Below are 20,455 nucleotides of genomic sequence, written 5' to 3' on the forward strand. Positions count from 1 at the left end.
GTTGTGAATTACTTTTGGAGGCAGAAACAATATTTTTTTTAATGTAATGAATATCAATAAGGGAATGCCATATCTGTTTTAGGCTGTTGGTGGGAAATAAGAAAACTATGGAGTAATTGAGGGAGAAAAATTGAGAGGCAACGGATCATCAGGTGAATGTTGCTCAAAGCTCAGCCTGAAAAGAAAGAAAAGAAAAACCTAAAAACAAACCAGAATGCAACTCTGATCCTAAAAATGCATATCTTAGGTAGTGACAGAGTTGCTTGAACAGCTGTTGTTGCTGCTACACTCTTTAACATGTTTACACTTGTTTTTTAAAGTTTTTTTGTAAATCACTTTGAGTTTTTTTCTGAAGACAATATACAATAAAAATAAAATAAACAACTGCTTCCACTCTAGAGCTCCTTTGTGTTGCAAATGCATAGTTTTATTGCAATGAACTGGAAACATAATGAAAACAGAGGTTGCACCCAGCCTTTATACTGTTACAAAAGTAGCATGGTCAACTCAATAGGGTCTTGTTCTCCACAGGAGTACAGCCCTGGAGCCCAAGGCATCTCTCCCATTCTCTCTTCAGCCTGCCTGCCAAGATGCTTCTGGCCTTTGTTTCCCATCTTCTTCCCAGGACATTTCATAAGACTGCTGAAGAAAAAGAAAAAATGAATGAAACCCAGTCACTAGGGGCCTGGTGAGGAGGAAGTGGTGGAACTGCCAAGCCAGGCTAGTGAAGGGCCCTTCTGAGCCTCTGGGACTGTGCACCAGTGCCTTCTTGGCTGATCACTGGCCCCAGGTCTGCTCTTCTCCATGGCCAAGGTACTTCTAGAGTATTTGCTGCCTCTCTTGATCATCTTGTTGCTCCACAATCTTACTCAGAAAAACATTTCAGCTGCTCATGCATTAAATATGTCGAAGTCAGGAAAGCAACAGGAAGCAGTGAGCAAGAAAACCCCCTCTCAATGAATAGAATGAAGATATACTGTACTCTATCCAGAGTAATCTACACCCCAATAACCTCTTGGTTAGATTATGATGTACTTTATGTGGGGCTGCCTTTGAAGATGGCTCAGACGCTCCAGTTAAGAATATTGCTCCCTGTATTTTTAACTGGTAAAATTGCTTCGGACCACAGCTTACCAGTTTTAAAAGAGCTTGGCTGATTCCTCGTTCACTTCCAAGCCTAATTCAAAGTGCTTACTTTTAAAGCCCTAAAGTTGGAGCTTGAAACCTGTGACTCTCAGTTCAGTTCAGACCAGACATACGTTAACAGAAGAAAGAAATAGAAGAGGCATTAAATATATAATATAGTGGAGAGGCTGCATGGAGGAGAGGAATGGCCATATTAGAAGGTGATTCTGAGGCAAAGGCTTGGGGTGAGCCTTTGATAAGAGAGCTGGGATTTACTTGAGACCATCTGCTTTCCACGCCTGTGCTGTGTTTCCCCTACCCACTCACTCCTAGCTTGCACTTGGCAGCACTGGTGGGTAAGGCAGCTGTGATCTCTTACAGCAAACCCTCACCGCCTTGCCCTCATGCACAGAATTTTTTTTTGCAGTGGCCTTGGAAGCCACAGGTTTTGTAAACTTTGGACTTGGATATCATACTAAACTTTATTTTTCTATGTATGCAATGGGATAAAGATTTCGTATGGAGAAACTGAGCCGGCCAATTAAGGACCATCTTTTCAAAACCGTATTTCCTACATATATTTTACTTATTATTACATATTAACTTGCACTAGTGCTAGACTATCATCGAGTGATTGTTATGCGCTTCCTTAACATTACAGACTGTTTCTGTAACAGGCCAGGGCATAAAAAGTACAAATTGTTTATGGGAAGCAAGTGCAGTTAACAGACTTGCACCTTGCTTAGAAGTGTTGCTGAAACAAATGTAATTACTATTTAAGCATCTATGGTAATGTGCAGTGCTATGGCAAGCACAAATGTAAGTGTTTAAGCAATTTAATACAAGCAAAATCCATTACATAATACAAAATGAGGTGTTAAATTGTATTATAAATTTGCTTTTGCTCTCCTGCAAGGACATTTGTCAGCTGTGGGTGAACTTAGGGGGGGAAGTGAGAAAAGTAGCTATGCCAAGAGAATGACATACTCTTTCCCTCCCTCCCTCAAAACATGGGCGCAACATACTATTTGCCCTGCAAATTTTGGGTCCCATAGCTAGTGCACAGAGCCTGTTGTTTTATTATTGGTTTTGTTGTATCTCCTCACATGCAAGATATTGTTATCTTTTACTGCTGTTAGTCATAAGCCTAAATAACAATGGTGCATCTGCATCAGCAAAACCAGACACCTTCATCTACCCCAGCTGCAATACAGCATTTCTCTCCCATATTGCTCTCTACAGCCACAGCAGGCACTGTAACTCTCCACTGATTTGATTTTACCCCCTATGGCACACTCTTCCCTTGTCTTTCAAGACATACAGATGCCAATAACAATTCAGAAAACTACATGAGTAGCATGATTATAGTTAATATAGGATAGCCAACTAAGAGATGATTGACAAACTAGGAAATACTTACTTGGAATTTTGCCTCTACCATGCACTCACTTGAAACAAGTCACTCTTTCTTAGGCTTAGCACTTCCTTCTCCTGCATATGCAATATAAAGGTAATAAACTTTATAAACCTATCTTACAAAGCTTTTGTAAGGATTACAGGATAATGAATGTGAAGCACTCTGAACACCTCTAAAGCACACTGTAAAGGTAAGTGCTATTTGTTTTAAAATTTTATTGATTTAATTATGGTTTTGTGACTATTTGTTTTCATGGATTTTAGCCAAGTTTTACCTAGAATTTTATCAGTACACCATTTGGATGATTTTTTTTTTTAATCAAGAGGTTTATAAGCAATCTGTTTATCCAACAAAGCTTTGGAATTGCTTTCAAAGAGCACCAGTCATAGATGCCACAAAGAAAACCTCCTTTGAAAGTTAGGGAAGGGCACGGTAATGCATTCTAGCTTCGCTGATTGAGGTGGTGCAATTGATGTAGGGCAGCCAAAATAGTTTTGCCAAAACAAAAGAGAGCATGTGCCTTATTTGCACATTTAGGAACTTGTACAGATGTTGAGGCATAATAAAGGGATTTGCAGAACTAAGTTTCAGGAGGTAAATGCTAATAAGCTATAAGCTAGGTGGTATAAACTATACAAAAGCAGCCAAGGAGTGTCTGAAGAACAATGGTTAGCTCAGGAGGAGGTGGTCATTTGGACTCTTGATGCAATGGATCACTATAGAATTAGGGAGGCATGAGGAAAATCATGCATGAAAACATCATACAGGAAGAACGATCTCCTACATTTTATTTTAGATAGTCGGTCTATCCATGTGAAAAGGATCTAGGTGTCTTAGTGGATCACAAGCTGGACATGAGCTAATAGTGTGATAGGTGTTTCTCTCTCTTTCTTTCTCTCTAGTTAAAAAAAGAAATAAAGAGTTGTCAGGGGTTCAGGAGCAGAGTCACTGGAGAGGGAAGAAACAGAGAGCGAGGGGGAGGAGTCGGAAGGAAATGTCAGCGGCGACAGTAGTCCAAGATCTCTGAGTCTCTCCAGTGACTCGGAGGATTCACAGAAAGGGGCCCCCATGGTCAGGGCAAGGGGAGTGCCCAGGGGGGCACCTCGGGAAGAAGGGGACTCAGAGAGTAGCAGCTGGAAATCCGGACCAGCGTCCCCCCCAGAGTGCAGTAGGGGGGAGGAGTCCAAGGCATCGGGATCAGGGAGCGCGCAGGCAGAGGGAGAACGTGAGGCAGGAGTGGCCACACCCTCGTCAGGGAGCGAGGAAACGGTCATTCGGAAAGTAAAACGCGCGCGCGCGCCAAGTTCAAATGTACAGGAGGGCGGCAAGGTGGGCAGCCCGGGTAAGGAGCCAGGTCCTAAAGCCCGCCGAAGAGAGGGGGAGGAGTCAGAGGGGTCTAGCTCCGCATCGGAAGAGTCCAGGAGGAATGAGACCCCGGGGGGTAGTAAGACCCAGAGGAAGAAAGAGAGAAGGAAGAGGTGGAGTAAGATTAGAGTCTTGAACTGGTGCACGGGGGGTGGAGATCCAGACAGAGCTTCGCCGGTCTAGAGTCCAGACGTAGGGCTGGGACGCTGAGACTTGTAAATGGAGACTATTCTTCAATAAAGACTTTGATACGGTACTATCGGCTAGCGTTGGTCCTTGGTGAGCTGGGACCCGGAGCCAGCCCTGACTGTAAGCTCTGTCTCAAATTTTAAAGTTTTGGCACCAAGAACCTCGCCACGTGAGTCGGCGCAGCGAGGACAGAGGAGGGGTGCTTACAGAGCTCACAAAACTCAGGCAAGATGACGACGGAAGAGAAGATAAAAGCCCTGCAAGAAGCGGTGACACAACTCAGCACTGAGGTAATTGCATCCAGGAAGAGAGAGGAGGAGATGGTTACCTCCTGCCGGGATCTCCAGGCCAGGTTGGACGTGCTTTCCAAAGAGGGGCAAACGGGAGCCAAGGCAGAAGGCATAGGTTTGGGGAGAAGGGGAGGAAGCCTTGTATCGCATTTCGACGGGAGTTTGCAGCAGTACCCCAACTTCAGAGCAGACCTGCTGTTTGCGCTGGATTTACTTGACAAAGACTTTAGAGATGAGAGAGAGAGAGTGGGGTTTATCTTGTCCCATTTGCATGGGGAAGCCAAGACGTGGCTGCGGAATCTATGGAGGGACAATGATCCAGCGCTCCAAGATGCGAAGGCTTTTATTAAAGCAATGGACTCATGCTTTTTATCAAAGGTAGACGTCGATATTGCCAGGAGGGACATACATGGACTTAAACAAGGCAAAGCCAGCGTGCGGCAGTACCATACTCGATTCTTCGGACTGGTTCATGCCCTGGGGTGGGAAAAAGATTCTGCGCCAGTCAGAGACCTCTTTTGGGAGGGGTTGAATGCAGATGTAAAAGCGGAGATTGGAAGAGGGGAGAGACCAAGGAGCACCCAGCAGGTAGTCCAGAGGGCTCTGGAGATCGGGGTGCATCTGGAAGAACGTCCTTGCAACAGGGAGGAAGGGCGTTGGGGAAGGGCACCAGCCAGAGCACCTCCCTTCTTTCCCAGAGAAGCAGCGCGTGCGCACTCCACACCCTCGCAGGGAGGGGGAGAAGAGCCGATGGAGATAGGAGGTGCCAGGGCTCAGTCAGCTAACAGAGCCCTAACACCGGGAGCAGCCAAAACGAAGCCTCCTAGAGGGAACAGGAAGTGCTACATCTGCGACAGTGCTCAACACATGGCGAAAGAGTGTCCCCAGAGGCTCCACAAGCACACTGCAGCCTCCGCAACAGTCGCTGAAGCAGCTCAATTGAAAACGCAGCAACAGTTAAACGACAGAGTCTGGCTGGAGGAAGAGGCACTGGGGTCCAGTCAGACAAGTCAATGAAACAATCCCCAGCACTTTTGCAACCCACAGACCCCCTCCCACCCAAACCAGTGGTGCAACTTACAGCGTCTCTCCAACTGCCCAATGGACGCACTCTGGAGGTGCCGATCACCATTGACTCCGGCAGCAACGCTGACTTTATGGGACTGGAATTCATTCAGCAGCACAATATACCACTGCTACCAGCCACGCTGCCCCTGAACGTTGTCACGGTGGATGGCAGAGACTTGTTAGGGGGGCAGGTGGTGCAACAAACGCAACCAATGGTGATGCGGATTGGAAATCACCGAGAAGTCATCAGCTTTAATGTCACACACCTGTCGGACACGCCGGTAGTCCTCGGCATGAGTTGGCTGCACAGGCACAGCCCAGCATTGGCGTGGTACCAACGCCAACTGACCTTCGGCTCCTCCTATTGCGCGGAACATTGCATCCTTCCTAGCCCGGAAGAAGGAGGGGACGACCCGCAGCTACAATTAGGCACGCTGCAAGCAGTGCCTCGCAAGTATGCAGCGTTTTTGGAGGTTTTCTGCGAGAAGGAAGCGGACAAGCTGCCCCCCCACAGGCCCTATGACTGCAAGATTGACCTCCTGCCAGGAGCGACGCTGCCAGCCGGGAAACTGTATTCCATGTCTGAGGATGAGCTGCAGGAGCTCAAGGAGTTCATAGACCTCAACTTGAAGCGCGGTTTCATCCGGGAGTCGAAGGCAGCGGGGGGCAGTCCTGTATTCTTTGTGAAGAAGAGAGACACGCCCCAAAAAAGACTTGTGGTAGACTTCAGAATTTTAAATTCCAGAACCAAGCCCGCGGCCTTTCCCATGCCCAAGATGGATGACCTGCTGGCGACGGCGAGGAAAGGACGCGTTTTTACGAAGTTGGATCTGCGAGGGGCGTACAACCTGATTCGCATACGGGAAGGAGACGAGTGGAAGACTGCCATGTTCACGCCCCTGGGCACATATGAATACAGAGTTATGCCCTTCGGTTTACAAAATGGCGCCCACTGTTTTCAAGCTTTCATGCATCACGTCCTGGCGGGTCTCCTCTACAAGACATGCGTCTGCTTCTTGGACGACATCCTGATATTCTCAGAATCGGAGGAGGCCCACGAAGGTGACGTCAAGGCAGTTCTGCAGAGACTGCAGGAGCCTCGGCTGTATGCCAAGCTGGAGAAGTGCCAGTTCGACAGGACGGAGGTGGATTTCCTAGGCTACAAGCTGTCGGACAAGGGGCTTGCCATGGACAGCGCCAAGGTTCGCGCAGTGTTGGACTGGAAGAGCCCGCGCAATCGGAAGGAGGTCCAGCGGTTTGTGGGGTTCGCCAACTTTTACCGCAAGTTCATCAAGGGGTTCGCGATGCAGACGGCGGCCATTACGGACACGCTCAGCTCTAAGAAGAAGAAGTTCATCTGGACGGAGCAAGCGGAGCAGTCCTTTCAGAACCTTAAGCGTCTCTTCTCGTCCGAAGGGCAGCTACTGCATGTGAATCCCAGCAAACCGATGAGGGTTGAAACAGACGCCTCAGACAGAGCCGTGGGCGCCGTACTGTTGCAGGAGGACCCGCATGGGGACTGGAGACCGTGTGCCTTCTACTCTAGGAAGCTCAGCAAGTCGGAGCAAAACTACACCATCTGGGACAGGGAGTTGCTGGCCATTCATGCAGCATTCAAGGCGTGGCGACACTTCCTCGTCGGGGCCAAGCACACCGTGCAGGTCCGCACGGATCATAAGAACCTGGAGTACTGGCGCACGGCAAGATTCCTAAACCAGCGGCACATCAGATGGGCGGAATTTTTCGCGGATTTCGACTTCAGGATAGAATACATCCCAGGCGACAACAACATCATGGCGGATGCACTGTCCAGGAAGCCGCAATACCTCGAAGAGGCGGCACCAGCAGCGGCCAAGCACATTTTCGCTCCGGAAGCGTGGGCGTGCGCTGCAGCAACCGTGGACTTGGAGGCGGTCCGTCGAGCACTGCAGAGGGACCCCTTTGCACAAGCCAAGATGGAGGAGGTGCACAAGGGCACGGTGAAGGACGACGAGTTCCAAGTACGAGACGGATTGCTCATCCGCAGAGGGGCCCTCTATGTACCGGGAGAGGACCTCCGGGCGAAAGTACTGCAGCAGTTACACGACGCACCCACCGCCGGGCACTTTGGCAAGGAGAAGACGGCAGAACTCGTTGCCAGAGATTTTTGGTGGCCCAAGATGCGGGGGGAAGTCGCGGAGTACGTCTCGAGGTGCGACACCTGCCAAAGGGCCAAGTCAGTCCACAAACCTCCGGCGGGACTGCTCGAACCGCTGCAGACTCCGAGCGAACCGTGGGAGAGGGTGGCCCTGGACTTTGTCACGGATTTACCCAGCTCAAGGGGTAAGACGGCAGTGCTAGTGGTGGTGGACATGTTCACTAAAATGGCCCACTTCATTCCGTGCGCGAAGGTCGCCACGGCAGAACAGACCGCCAAACTGTTCATAGACCACGTCTTCAGAGTGCATGGACTGCCACGGTCTATCTTGTCCGACAGGGGGCGCCAGTTCATTTCGAGCTTCTGGCAGAAGCTGATGGGTTTCCTGAACGTCAAGATCAACCTAGCGTCGGCGAGACACCCGCAGACCAATGGACAAGCGGAACGCGTCAACGCCGTCATGCAGCAGTACCTGAGATGCTACGCAAATCAACAGCCGACGACATGGGTGGACTACCTGCCGCTCGCTGAGTTCGCTTACAACAACACGAAGCACGTGTCCACAGGGGTGACGCCGTTCTTCGCCAACAACGGGAGGCATCCCAGAACCTTCCCGGGATTAGAGAGACTGGGGGAGGGGGAGCCACAGGCAGCGGAAGTCTTGGCGGCGGAATTGCAGGAAGTCCACGAGCAGCTTAGGAGGCAGTTAGAGCTGGCAAAGCACGCATACAAACTGCAGGCTGACAAGCACAGGAGGGTTGGTGAAGACATACAGGTGGGAGACTGGGTGTGGTTAGCGGCCCACGCAGTGCCGACCAGATCCTTAGCTAAGAAGAAACTCGGACATAAGCAGCTAGGACCTTACCTAGTTGAGGCACAGATCAATCCGGTGGCCTTCCGGTTGACACTTCCGGAAGGATCCAGAATGCACCCAGTATTCCATAGGTCGGTGCTCACGCCCTACAAAGCACCTCACCGATTTCAGGCGCAGGGCACGGCACCAGACCAGTATAAGGAGATCCCCCCAAGGAGGGAGTCGCCAAGAAGGGAACCCATCAACCAGGTCACAGAGATTTTGGACTCGAGATGGGGGGAAGAGGGAGTAGAATATTTTCTCGCAAGGGAAGGTACCCCGGCCAGCGCCAACAGTTGGGTGCCGGACTATGCCCTGGACGAGCCTCTCCTCAAAGAGGAGTTTCATGCCTTGTTCCCACACAGGCCCATGCCAGCCGAGTATTTCGACGACTGGCTTTTCACACCCACGCTTTCTACCAGCACGTTCCAGGGATTCACCTCGGACGAAGAACCAGCATTAGACACACGTTCACCGGAGGGCTCGCCCTCGGGGTTTGCCTCAGACCGCTCGTTTTGGTGGGACAATCGAGGAGAGGAGAGGTGGCTGAGGGGCCCTTGGCAGGCAACGGACCCAGAGGGGAACGAGGGTGAGAGGGACATGGACGTGATGGGGGAGGACGTTGGGTTCGAGCATGGCGGCACGGAGATGGAAGCAGAGGAGAACGAGGTCGGCGAAGACATGGAGGACGAGCCGGATTTCTCTAACTGGATGCACGCCACGGGGGACGAACTGTATCCACCATTCACCCCCACAACGACGGAGCACCCAGCACCCCCGCCGGAGGAAGGGGAGGGGGGAAGGGGGGGCTTCGAGGGGGGGATGGATGTCAGGGGTTCAGGAGCAGAGTCACTGGAGAGGGAAGAAACAGAGAGCGAGGGGGAGGAGTCGGAAGGAAATGTCAGCGGCGACAGTAGTCCAAGATCTCTGAGTCTCTCCAGTGACTCGGAGGATTCACAGAAAGGGGCCCCCATGGTCAGGGCAAGGGGAGTGCCCAGGGGGGCACCTCGGGAAGAAGGGGACTCAGAGAGTAGCAGCTGGAAATCCGGACCAGCGTCCCCCCCAGAGTGCAGTAGGGGGGAGGAGTCCAAGGCATCGGGATCAGGGAGCGCGCAGGCAGAGGGAGAACGTGAGGCAGGAGTGGCCACACCCTCGTCAGGGAGCGAGGAAACGGTCATTCGGAAAGTAAAACGCGCGCGCGCGCCAAGTTCAAATGTACAGGAGGGCGGCAAGGTGGGCAGCCCGGGTAAGGAGCCAGGTCCTAAAGCCCGCCGAAGAGAGGGGGAGGAGTCAGAGGGGTCTAGCTCCGCATCGGAAGAGTCCAGGAGGAATGAGACCCCGGGGGGTAGTAAGACCCAGAGGAAGAAAGAGAGAAGGAAGAGGTGGAGTAAGATTAGAGTCTTGAACTGGTGCACGGGGGGTGGAGATCCAGACAGAGCTTCGCCGGTCTAGAGTCCAGACGTAGGGCTGGGACGCTGAGACTTGTAAATGGAGACTATTCTTCAATAAAGACTTTGATACGGTACTATCGGCTAGCGTTGGTCCTTGGTGAGCTGGGACCCGGAGCCAGCCCTGACAAGAGTAGACTGCACAATCAATCCCCAATCATGGGGAATAGTATTTCTTCTCTATCGTGTGCTGGTCATACCACATCTGAAGTCAAGTGCTCAGTTCTGGTCACATTTTAAGAAGGCTATGTGTACAGACAAAAGTGACCAGCATGGGTCTAAAAACAAAGTCCTGTGACAAAGTTGAAAGAGCTGAGTATGTTTATCCTGGAGAAGATTAAGGACACAGTAGTCTTCAAATATCTGAAGCACTATTATGCAGAACATGGAGCAGACTTTGCTCTCTCTTGCACTATTGGGCATCGTGAGACGTAACAGTGGAAATTGCAGGGCAACAGGGGAAGCTTCCCAATGGCAAGTGTGCTATTCCACTGTCCAGAGGTGGTGGGCTCTCTCTTGCTGTTGGTATTTAAGTAGAGACTGGATGACCATTGGTCAGGGATGTTATACCATAATTACATCTTGCATGGCAGACCTTGCATTGAGCAAAGAGTTGGACACAGAGTTGGACCTCCAAGGTTCCTTCCAGCTCATTGTTTGTAAACATATCATATATTCCTGAGACTGTTTTCACATGGGAACTCCCCATTACCTGGCTGTAAGATCTAGTTCGACCAGTTCAACTAAAGACATAGCCAATGTTCATGCCAGCAGCCGATTTCCCACAGTTCGCCAACCTCTTTGCACAAACTGGAGAAACTGTCATGATCACAGAACACACACCATAACCAAGAGCACAACTCTTTAACCGGCTACAGTAGATCATTTCTTTCATATGGGATGGGACCCTAGGTGAGCCAGGAAAGGCATGTGCACTCAGAGGCACCATACAGGTGACCCTTGCCTCAAAGTATCCAGTGCTGGTGCAGAAATTCTTCACGCGAATTTAGAGAGGCGTGTGGCAATTCTTGCAAAAAGCACAATAAGTCCCATTTGCAGGCCTCACTGCTGGTGTTTTTTCTCTACCACTGTGTGAACACTTGAGAGAGCCAGTATAGGATTTTAGACTGCTGGATTAGGTCCTAGGTTCAGAACCACTCACTGAAGCAGCTCACTGGGTGAAGAAGTCAGAGGACGACCCTGTGCCAATCCCTCTCTCTCAGCATTGCCTCCCAGTGTTGTTGTGCAGCTAAAAGAGGTGGGAGGAGGCTGCCCCTGAACGTTGATGCAGGGTGGCGAAACATTCGTCGACCCAGGAACCATGTGGGTGGCCTTCATCCCGCAGGTTTCCTCCTGCTTCATTATTGTTGGCATTCTGACACTGACACTAGCACCCCCCCCTTCGAACAGTAGACCACTCTCAACACCTTTGCAACATATCTCAACGGAATGGGGTTATCGCAGGCTGCAAAGCGGCTCTCACGTGGCTCCCGCTGATGCCAGAAACTAGAGAACCTCATCAGAAACTCATTCGCAAGGGTCCGCCTCTTCCAGCGCGTGCTAGTGGCGGGTGAAGCGGAGCACTGCCAGTCGGCGGAATGAAGCTGGAAAGCGGATTCTTATTGCCGAAAACTTCCCCAAGCGAGAGCGGTTGCGTTCCCCCCCTCCTCCCGCGAAGTTCGCGCCTGCAAGGCTGCCCATAGCGGACTACTACCAGGCAGCGCGCGAAGAAAACAAAACACCACAAGGAAGAGGGATAAGAAGCAGCGCGGCTCTCGGAGGGAGCGAGGCATTCCGGAGTCTTTTGTGGCAGCGCGGCCTGAACCCCGCTGCGAGGAGAGCGGCGGCGCTTTGCATTGCGGCTGAGGAGACCAGCAGGGCTCGAGGGGCGGGAACCTGAGGCGGTGCGGCTCCTCCTCCTCGTCGTCTTCGCCGCCGCCGCCGCTGCTGCCGGTGTGGCCGGGCGCTGCTCCCTCCTTCCGTCTCCTCACCATGGTTGCAGCAGCACAAAGCGCGAGCGAGCGCTGGAGGCCGCTCCCGCCGTGAGCCTCGGCCTGCCCGACCACAACACTCCTCCTCCTGCTTCCCCTCAGGCACAGCTCCGCCGCCCCTTCCCTCCCTCCCTCCCTCCCCAGGCCGGAGACAGAGCCCGAGCGCGGCCAGGACGCGGCGGCCCCTTTCCCGCCCCGCCGCCTGAGGGGATGCGGCGGCGGCTGAGGCGGGAGAAGCAGGGCGAAGACGACGACCGCGGCGGCGGCCAGGACGCCGAAGACAGTGCCGGGCAGCCCGGCAGAGGCGGAACTGGGAGTCGCTGCTGCTGCTGCTGCCGGCAACAGGCCCCGACCGGGCGGCGGCGCTGCTGAGGCCGAGGGGCTGGTCGCCGCCGCCGCCGCCGAGGAGGAGGAAAGAGCGGCGGCCCGAGTGAGTGACGGGCGGTCAGCGGGAGCCGCCTCTCTCCCCCAACTCCCTCTCGGCGCCCGCCGCTGGGGGCTCTGAGAAGCCCGCCTCGCCTCGGGGCCAGGAATAGGCGCTCGCGAGCGGCAGGAGACGAGCGGAGGGGCCGGGGCGCCTCGTTCGGCCCGGAGCAGAGAAGGGGCGAGATGGCGTCCTACGTGGATAACAACTTCCGCCAGGCGGTCATGAAAAACCCGGCCGACAGGAGCCCCCAGGTATTTCTTCACCCCCGAGCAGCTTCCCCCCGAAACTCACCTCAATCTCCTCTTGCTGGTCTTGCAATACAGTATTCCCCACTCTTCTCTCACTCTCCTCACCCCCACCACTCTTGCCATGTATCTCATTTGGGGATAATTTATCTGTCTGTCGTCGAGAGGAGAGCCCAGCCATAAACAACCCCTCTCTTCCCCTGCGTTTCCCCACGCCAACTCGGCCTACACGTATAGGGAGCTCTTCTCAGTATGAGTTCCCAATGCCCCATAAATGAGATATAATTCATCGAATATAATGTCTCTGTTGGCACAATCGCGGGCGGCGGCGGCGAGTTCACTCCGTGTCCTTTATTTTAAAAAATGTCATAGCCACCTATGTCAACAGAACTGTGATGTTAAGTGATTGTAAGGGTGACGGATGGGTATCATCACACACACACACCCAGTCCGCCTGCCTGGCCAACGTAGTTACAATTGAATGGCATTCTCTGGCTCTTAGAAAAGTGTGTATGTTTTCCCCAAACGCCCCCCTCCTTCTCCTCCAAACAACTGAGCTACTTTAGATTCCTTCTCTTGTCTACACAGAGAGATACATCAGCTAATCTGCTGTTTTCAGATATCTCTAATCCCTTTTCTACTTACCGGAAGAAAAGCTTCTCTCATTCATTCACAACACTATCACTAGGCTCCCCTCCCCCTATCTCCACCAGCATTGTAACCCCTTAGATGGGTGCTAGTATTAAGATGGATGCTTAATTTAGTCTTTCACCCTTCTGTGCTAAGTTTGACTTGAGCTTTCATTTCAGTAGGTTGATAGCTTCATACCTAATCTTGGGGCAGGGGGCGGTTAGCACTGTGGTTTAAAATGTCTCCCCTCCCAGTTTGGATATTGGATTTTCACAACATTGCTTTCTGAATAGCTATGCTAAAAAACAAAAACAAAACAACTTTTAATGAACAAGCTAAGTGCAACACTTATTAAAATGTTAGGGTGTAGTGGCGTTCAGATTTGTTTATTGTGGTAAGGGTTTTGAGCTCTGCTGTAAAGGAACTGAGATATATCATTTGGTGTATTGGCTTGTGATTGCTATGAGATAATGGTGCAATAACCTGTAGTCTCCTTTGCATGTGGTGCTTAAGATACCCATTGTAAAGTATGCCAGTGATTCTCCCTAGGAAGAGAACATTTAGATAAAATACTTTTTGGGGTATATTTTATAATGTCATGCACGAAAGCTTGTTGTTTAGGATGCTTCACGTCCTAACTTGAAAGAACAAATCATTTATTTCATCTGCTTTCTTTCCTTACTGTTTTTGCCATATTTTTATTAATCCACAGTGCTTTGTGGTACTTCTGGCAGATGTTGCTCAAAAATGCAATGAACTTCTCCAGCAATGTGATAAGTGTTTTTCTTTTTTATCCATCTGTACATTTCATTTCTGGCCTGGTTCTGTGGAATGTCAGGAATTGGCTTGGTTTCTTTGTCAGATTATTAGCTCTTGGTAAACAGGATCTGAATTGGAAGATGAGGCTCATAGAGTACATTTTGATAGGATAACCCTTTTAAGGTTGTGCTAAGCTGTGAACAGATTCTGTCTGATTTGGAACAGTGACTGTATGGGTTATTAGTGCCAATTGTTAAAAGATAAATAAGCTTTTTTTTAAAAAAAAAAACCACACAAACCTGATCCCTCTATATAGCCTTGACTCAATAGCTAATGCTTTATGATGTTAGTTTGCTTGTTAGAGTTAGTGCCATCTGTCTTGCTTTCTAAGGGGTCTGTATTGCCATGTATTGCCATCCATTTCCATGATTGTTGGGCAATTCTGGGGTCCTTTTTAGGCTAAAGTTTTAAATTGTGCACAAATCCAATTAATTGATTTTGAGATGACTCACCCTTAAACCCTTACCATTAACAAGTTGCACTAGGCAGTGTCAGAAACTCTGATATGAAAGCTAGGAGCTAAATGGCACCTTAAACCTAGATTATGGGCGCAACAACAAAATGTCTAAGTACACTTTTTTAATAGCAAGAATACAGAGCTGAAAATGAATGAACTGCAGCTAAAATATTATGTTCACTTTTCACATGGTCTAATCTATTCCCTGCCCACCCCCCCCCCAATATTCTTAAGAGGGTCTCTTCTCCAGTCTTCAGAGAGTAGCTGGAAGTGGGAAGGCAGAAAAAGGTCCTCTTTTCCTTCCATTCTGCTCGTGCTAATGAAATTCCCTGTCACAAAATGCACCTAGAACAATGGGAGTACACAGACATGCGCATGCTCGTGCGTGCGCACGCACACACACACACACACGCATGAATACACACACACACACACATACATACATACACATACATACATACATCTGGTGTTTATGGTTTGGATGTGAGTCAAACCATATCTTAGTTGTTTTCTTTTTTAATGAATGTTGTTACTGGTTTTTACTATCTTGCTTTAGTGGAATGTTCTTATGTCCTTGCTTGACCTTTTAACTGTGACTATATTTACACAGTTCCCTGGGGTTCTGGTTTTGTGTAGTAAGGCCCAGGAAAAGCTGCATTTTTATTAATGGGCCTCTGACCTGCATATTGGAATGATAGGAAAGGAAAACTGTTGGTCAGCAGCAAGAAAACTGGCTGGATTTCAGCATCATCTAGTCCATTAGGCTAGGGTAACTGTGTTCTGTGCCAAATAAAGTGAACTTTATTTTATTGTCTTGCTGCCATATATTTTTTTTTTAAAAGGAAAGAAGTGACACAGTAAAAAAATTAGCTTTAGTGTAAAGATAGGGCCAACATAAATGGTGCAGAAAGCTAAATCCAGAACACAAGGACTGCATTAGCACTGCAACCGTTAAGTATCTGCAGACTGAAAACACTGTAGCAACATTCTTTAAAAGGTAGCTTATATCAGTAAGGCCCCAGTTGGCCTTTTATATCAGTTTAAAAGAGAAATTCAGACTGAAGGGAATGCACTTGGTTGGCAACACTGGAAACATTTTGGTCATTTTGTTTTGGATTTTACCAACTGAATAAAGGATGATACTTTACCCTTATTGTGACTTCACTTGCTATTTCAATATTAAACTTTCTCTTGCATGACTACAGAGTTATTTCAGTTATTTCTTTTCAATCTTGCACTGTCTCAGTAGGTGCCTCTAATGCTACAGTCTATGTACACTTACCTGGATTAAGTTTCATAAATTGACATGTATAGGATTGCACTGTAAGACTATTTCAGTGCATCTTTGAGACAGCCAACTAAGTTCTTGGTTTACTTAAGTTCAGATGGTTTACTTAAGTTCAGATATCTGAGTCTGTTCATTTCATACTGGTTTTATAGAGGAACCTTTCAACCAGATTTATATTTTGCCTTTTATCACTGTTTGGTACAAACTGAACAGTCTGTGTTTAAATATGGCTAAATTGTCAGTCCTGAAATTAATGGGGATAAGGGGCTCCTAACCTTTGTGCCACTGCAGCATGACTAACAAGATGTCAGGCCAGGATTGTGAGCAGGATGTGGCATATAAAGTATTAATGATGAAGGCAAAACATGTGGAAGATATCCCCTATGTGTATCTTTTTATTTCCCCATAGGTGTATTTCCTCCTAATGTGTATGTGTGTGTTTTAACAATTTAGAATTCACATTTTAACCCTGAATATATTTTGGAAATTTCAGACATGATCTAGTCCACTGTGGATACAATGCACTCTCACATGCAGAGGAATCCTGTTAGACTGACAAGATCTGTTTTCTCCTCTACCTGTGTTCAGACAGGCAGCGTGACAGTGAGAACAGTAGGGCCAGTGCACACCTACCATCTTTCCATCCAACCCACCATTTTGCTTCTCCATCCACTAAATAGAGGGAGAATGCTGAATGGGATGTGGCAAGTGTTCAAAGGTCTACTGTTCTCCCCAATGGCCCATATAACTGCTTATGTGTATGTATAGTGGGGAGGACTTCAGCTACACTGTGGAAATCGTCTGCATTTGAGTGCTACATCTGAAGGGAAATGATTTGTGTCCATAGTGTGTTTCAATGGAGCAAATGAAAGCAGGAGATAGATAAGGAATGGTTGATGAACATATGTTCGTTTATGTTTTGGCAAAAAAAGTTATGGTGTAATATAGCATGCTGACAATTGTACTTACTTACCCCGTTGGGCGCGCGAGGCTTGCGGACATCAGCCCAAAGCAGGAGGCGGGCTCCGCAGCTCGCCCCCTGCTTCGGGCTGCAGGCTGCTGCCCCAAGCCTTGCGTGCCCGATGGGACCTCCCGCTGGGCGCGCAAGGCTTGCCGACATCTGTCCGAAGCACGGGGTGTGCTACTCAACGTGCCCCGTGCTTCGGGCTGCAGGCTGCTGCCTGCAAGCCTTGCGCGCCCAGCGGGGCCTCCCGCCAGGCACGCGAGGCTTGCGGATAGCTTCCTGAAGCCTGAAGAGCAAGAGGGGTCAGTGTGCACCAACGCCTCTCGCTCTCCAGGCTTCAGCGAAAGCCTGCATTCACCCCATAGGACGTACACACATTTCCCCTTCATTTTTGGAGGGGAAAAAGTGCGTCCTATAGGGTGAAAAATACGGTAATTAGAATTGTGGCTTGCACACACAGAGTTGTATATTTGCAGTTGTTTGTGTTCCCATTTAAGATGTGTGGTCCATATTATTTTACCCTCAAACAACACCAATCTTAATGTTTTTCCCCTATATATTTGGGATAATATAATAAGATGGGGAAAATTGGGCTCTAGAATGTTCCACATGGAGTCACAGATTATTTGCTTCAGTGTGGGTGGATCAGTCATCATTTTCTGCTGCTGCCCTTTCTGTGCCCAGTACTTGTCCAATGCTTTCAATTTCTCCCTGTCCCTTCTCACAACTGCTTCCAGTGCAGTACTGTACACAGTAGCTAGCATATATTTTGATCCCTCAAATTTGCACAAAACCAGGAAACTGCAAATATGTGTGTGCTGAGAATTTACAGTTGCTTGACTGTGATTTTGCATACTTCCTTGGTGTGGTGGGGATGTTTTAAATAAGGTCCATGCAGTTGTCTGTGCACAAGCCCTGTAGGTAATCAGCATAATAGAACCAACAAATTAGAAGGCAGGGGCAAACATAAAAGGGAATGCCTGCTGGTATGAACAGGAAAACAAATTCAGTTTTGTATGAATGTGGACTACTCTGGTCTAATGTGAATGAGAGAAAAGTGCATTAAGAGCTAAATAATGTTCAAATGTGGAGAAGCCTTTGGTAAAGTTCTCAAAGTGATTATGTCATGTTTTTCATATTGCTGTCTCTGCTCCACATTATTAGGTGGAAGGAATTGGGAAATACATATGTGATGACATTACATCACAAAGGGAAAGGGGAGAATGTGCCCTGAGGAAACTGTTTTTTTGGCAGCCATGCTGTGTTTACTGTAGGTTGGTTCTTGCTAGTAAAGTTGTCAAGATCTCTCTTACTATATTGAGCTGGTAGAATTAAGAAGGCAGCAATTACTCTCTAGATTCAGTTTTGCGAGCTGGTTATGTTATGACATAGGCTTTTGAACTTGCTGAATTAAAATCCTTTCATGCAAGAAACTCTTAATTGACACAAATGTTCAAGCCATGAGTAGTTCTCAGGGTTTTGGAACACTGACCCCTTTGTTCCACCTATTCCAGCGCACCTGCTAACTTCAGCCTTTTCAGCAGGAAAAACATGGAAGAATTTCAGTTTGTGGGGGGGAGCGTATCTCAGTTTTTAAGCATGCATAAAAGTGTGTCACACGTGAGTACTGAAATAAAATGTGCTTTTGATAAAGCATCTGACTCTCTTTGTGGTGTACATAATAAAATCTTATGTATTAAAATGTTTGGACTTTTAAGCTTTGAATGGTAATAATGTTTTTAGTGGCATGGTCCCTGGTTACAAAATGGAGAGGACCTCAAAAGACTGCTCTCAATTATTAGCTGCTCATGGTATTTTAACAGTTGTATACAATCATACTTTGTGGTTTGAGTTGGCTATCTGTGTCCTGTTGTGATGATTTTGAAACACTTCGTTTACCGGAAGTGCTGACAACAAGAGAACTTAAATAGATACAAATCAACAAATGTAGGAAAAGAAGGTGAAGATAATTGTTGGTAAACTTGCATGACTAACTATGCTGATGGATAAAGTGTTTTGCGCATTGTACTTAAAAGTTGCCCAACACTTCCTGTTTTCAGTTACCTGAAGATCTCACTGAACTTTTACAATTTATTTTTACTTTCTTGCTGTTACATTGTATTAAGTTTCAACAAATATTTTCAAGTGAATGAGGTTGCAGAAAATTGTTCTGCTAGTATTATGGTTTTCTCCTCAGAAGTTCCCATCAAGACTGTTTTCGGTTGTGGTTTTCATTGCATTAATATCCAGTATACAGTACTCAATTGAAAAAAGCAAACAAAAGTGCACATACCATGTGCCTCTCTATTAGGTTCTTTTAAAAGTATACACAAAGTTGTTAGTCATTCCCTTAACTAAAGAAACTTTTCATGTTCCTTATTTCCCAGTAGAAATTGGAGATCCCCTTTGCAGGTGGAAGTACATTTTGCTCACACCTAGGGGTCTGTTCGATCAAAGACTGTAACATGGTGGAGTGCCAGAATGTGTACCATTTACTTAGTCTTAGAAGCCACACCAATCAGATGCTCAAACAGATTTTGCCTGTTATTTTGCCAGGCTATTTATTTAAGCTTCCTTGTACTGCATACAATTCTTTTATCTGTGAAGTTTCTATACCACAGAACCTGTTTTTCCATTCCTGTATAGTGGGTCTGGCAGTTAACTTGGATAGGGTAGAAAAGTCATTCTGAGATTGTGTTCAGCATCTGATCTGAGTTTAATCCTTGTGTGCAAAACGTATCCCTTTACTCTTGCAACTTTTCTGCATTTGGACAATATTACTGCTTTGCTTGGTCAGTAATTAATTTTGGGGAGCTAATGGTAAAGCTATTTGGAGTCAGTTAATGTTATTTTGTAGCTATCTAGTGCTTGGTTTTGAATTTATAGTTGTGAAATTTATAGTTGTGTAGGATTCAGAAGCTTGGATTTTCTACATTTATATATGAAGCATGTTCTGCACTGCATCAGCTCGAACTGACCTTGTGCTATCTTTAGATAATTGGTTGCCTCATCTGTTAAATATGAAAAGGGGGTGGGAATGAAAGGCATTCTGCTTGAGGTGTGCATATTGCTCATTAGGGACTGACATCCAAAAATGTACCTGCTGTGAATGAGGAAGGAAATGTGTTACACACATGCTCTTTCTTTAGTGAGACCACATTTTATTTATTTGGTGAAATCCTATATAGCCTTTGAGTCAAACACTTCCCAAAGTGGTTTAAAATGCTAAAATAATAATGTTCTTGCATTATAACACAATAAGACAGTATGTGATAAAAACAGCAATTAAAGGCACAATCTTAGGCATGCTTACTTAAAAGTAAGTCTTGCTGAGTTCAGTGGGACTATCTTCTAGGTAAGTATGCATAGAGTTGCAGTCTTAAAGCCATGATTAATACAGTTTAAATTTCATAACTTAAAAAACACAGCATCTCAATCTTTCTGTTAAGACTGTATCTTTAAGGCTTGCTAGAAGGATGGAATTTTGGGGCAGAGCTTATTGTAAAGTGAAGGGGGTTAGGTACCATGTACTTTGTTCCTTTGCTCATGGAGTACTCAAGTTCTATTTCCCATAAAATGCACAGCAGTACCTCTTACATTTATGCTCCCTCTTCCCTTGGTAGTTGCAAAGTGTCACTTTCCATGTTATTAGAACCTTTTAATTACCGGTAATTAGCATGTAGACAGTACACAGACACTGGCTATCCCCACACTGTGGAGAACCTTGTTCACCATAAGTCTT

At 47.7% G+C, this 20,455-nt stretch overlaps 1 protein-coding gene and 1 long non-coding RNA gene across 11 annotated transcripts in view; one reads left to right on the plus strand and one right to left on the minus strand.

Annotated features, from left to right (window-relative positions):
• Nucleotides 1–403: 403 nt before the first annotated feature.
• Nucleotides 404–13,019, minus strand: LOC310685407. Its single transcript, XR_014515202.1, has 3 exons — nucleotides 12,602–13,019; nucleotides 2,546–2,616; nucleotides 404–642 (listed from the first exon to the last, which is right to left on the minus strand). It is a non-coding gene; the product is annotated as an uncharacterized lncRNA (long non-coding RNA).
• The window catches only part of RAPGEF2 (Rap guanine nucleotide exchange factor 2), a 156,696-nt gene continuing 146,276 nt past the window's right edge, over nucleotides 10,036–20,455 (plus strand). For 5 of the 10 annotated variants that reach the window (XR_014515123.1, XR_014515124.1, XM_083457002.1 and 2 more), the window contains exon 1: nucleotides 10,036–12,561. Coding sequence is in view for 6 of the 10 variants with exons in the window: in XM_083457002.1 (XP_083313128.1) it covers nucleotides 12,493–12,561 (69 nt within the window). In the remaining 4 variants the exon portion in view is untranslated. The remainder of the gene's footprint in view (nucleotides 12,562–20,455) is intronic. The other 5 variants (XR_014515125.1, XR_014515126.1, XM_083457003.1 and 2 more) reach the window with 1 other exon arrangement.

Source organism: Podarcis tiliguerta (genome assembly GCF_965153285.1).
Source record: "Podarcis tiliguerta genome assembly, chromosome: 9".
Classification (NCBI taxonomy): Eukaryota; Metazoa; Chordata; class Lepidosauria; order Squamata; family Lacertidae; genus Podarcis; species Podarcis tiliguerta.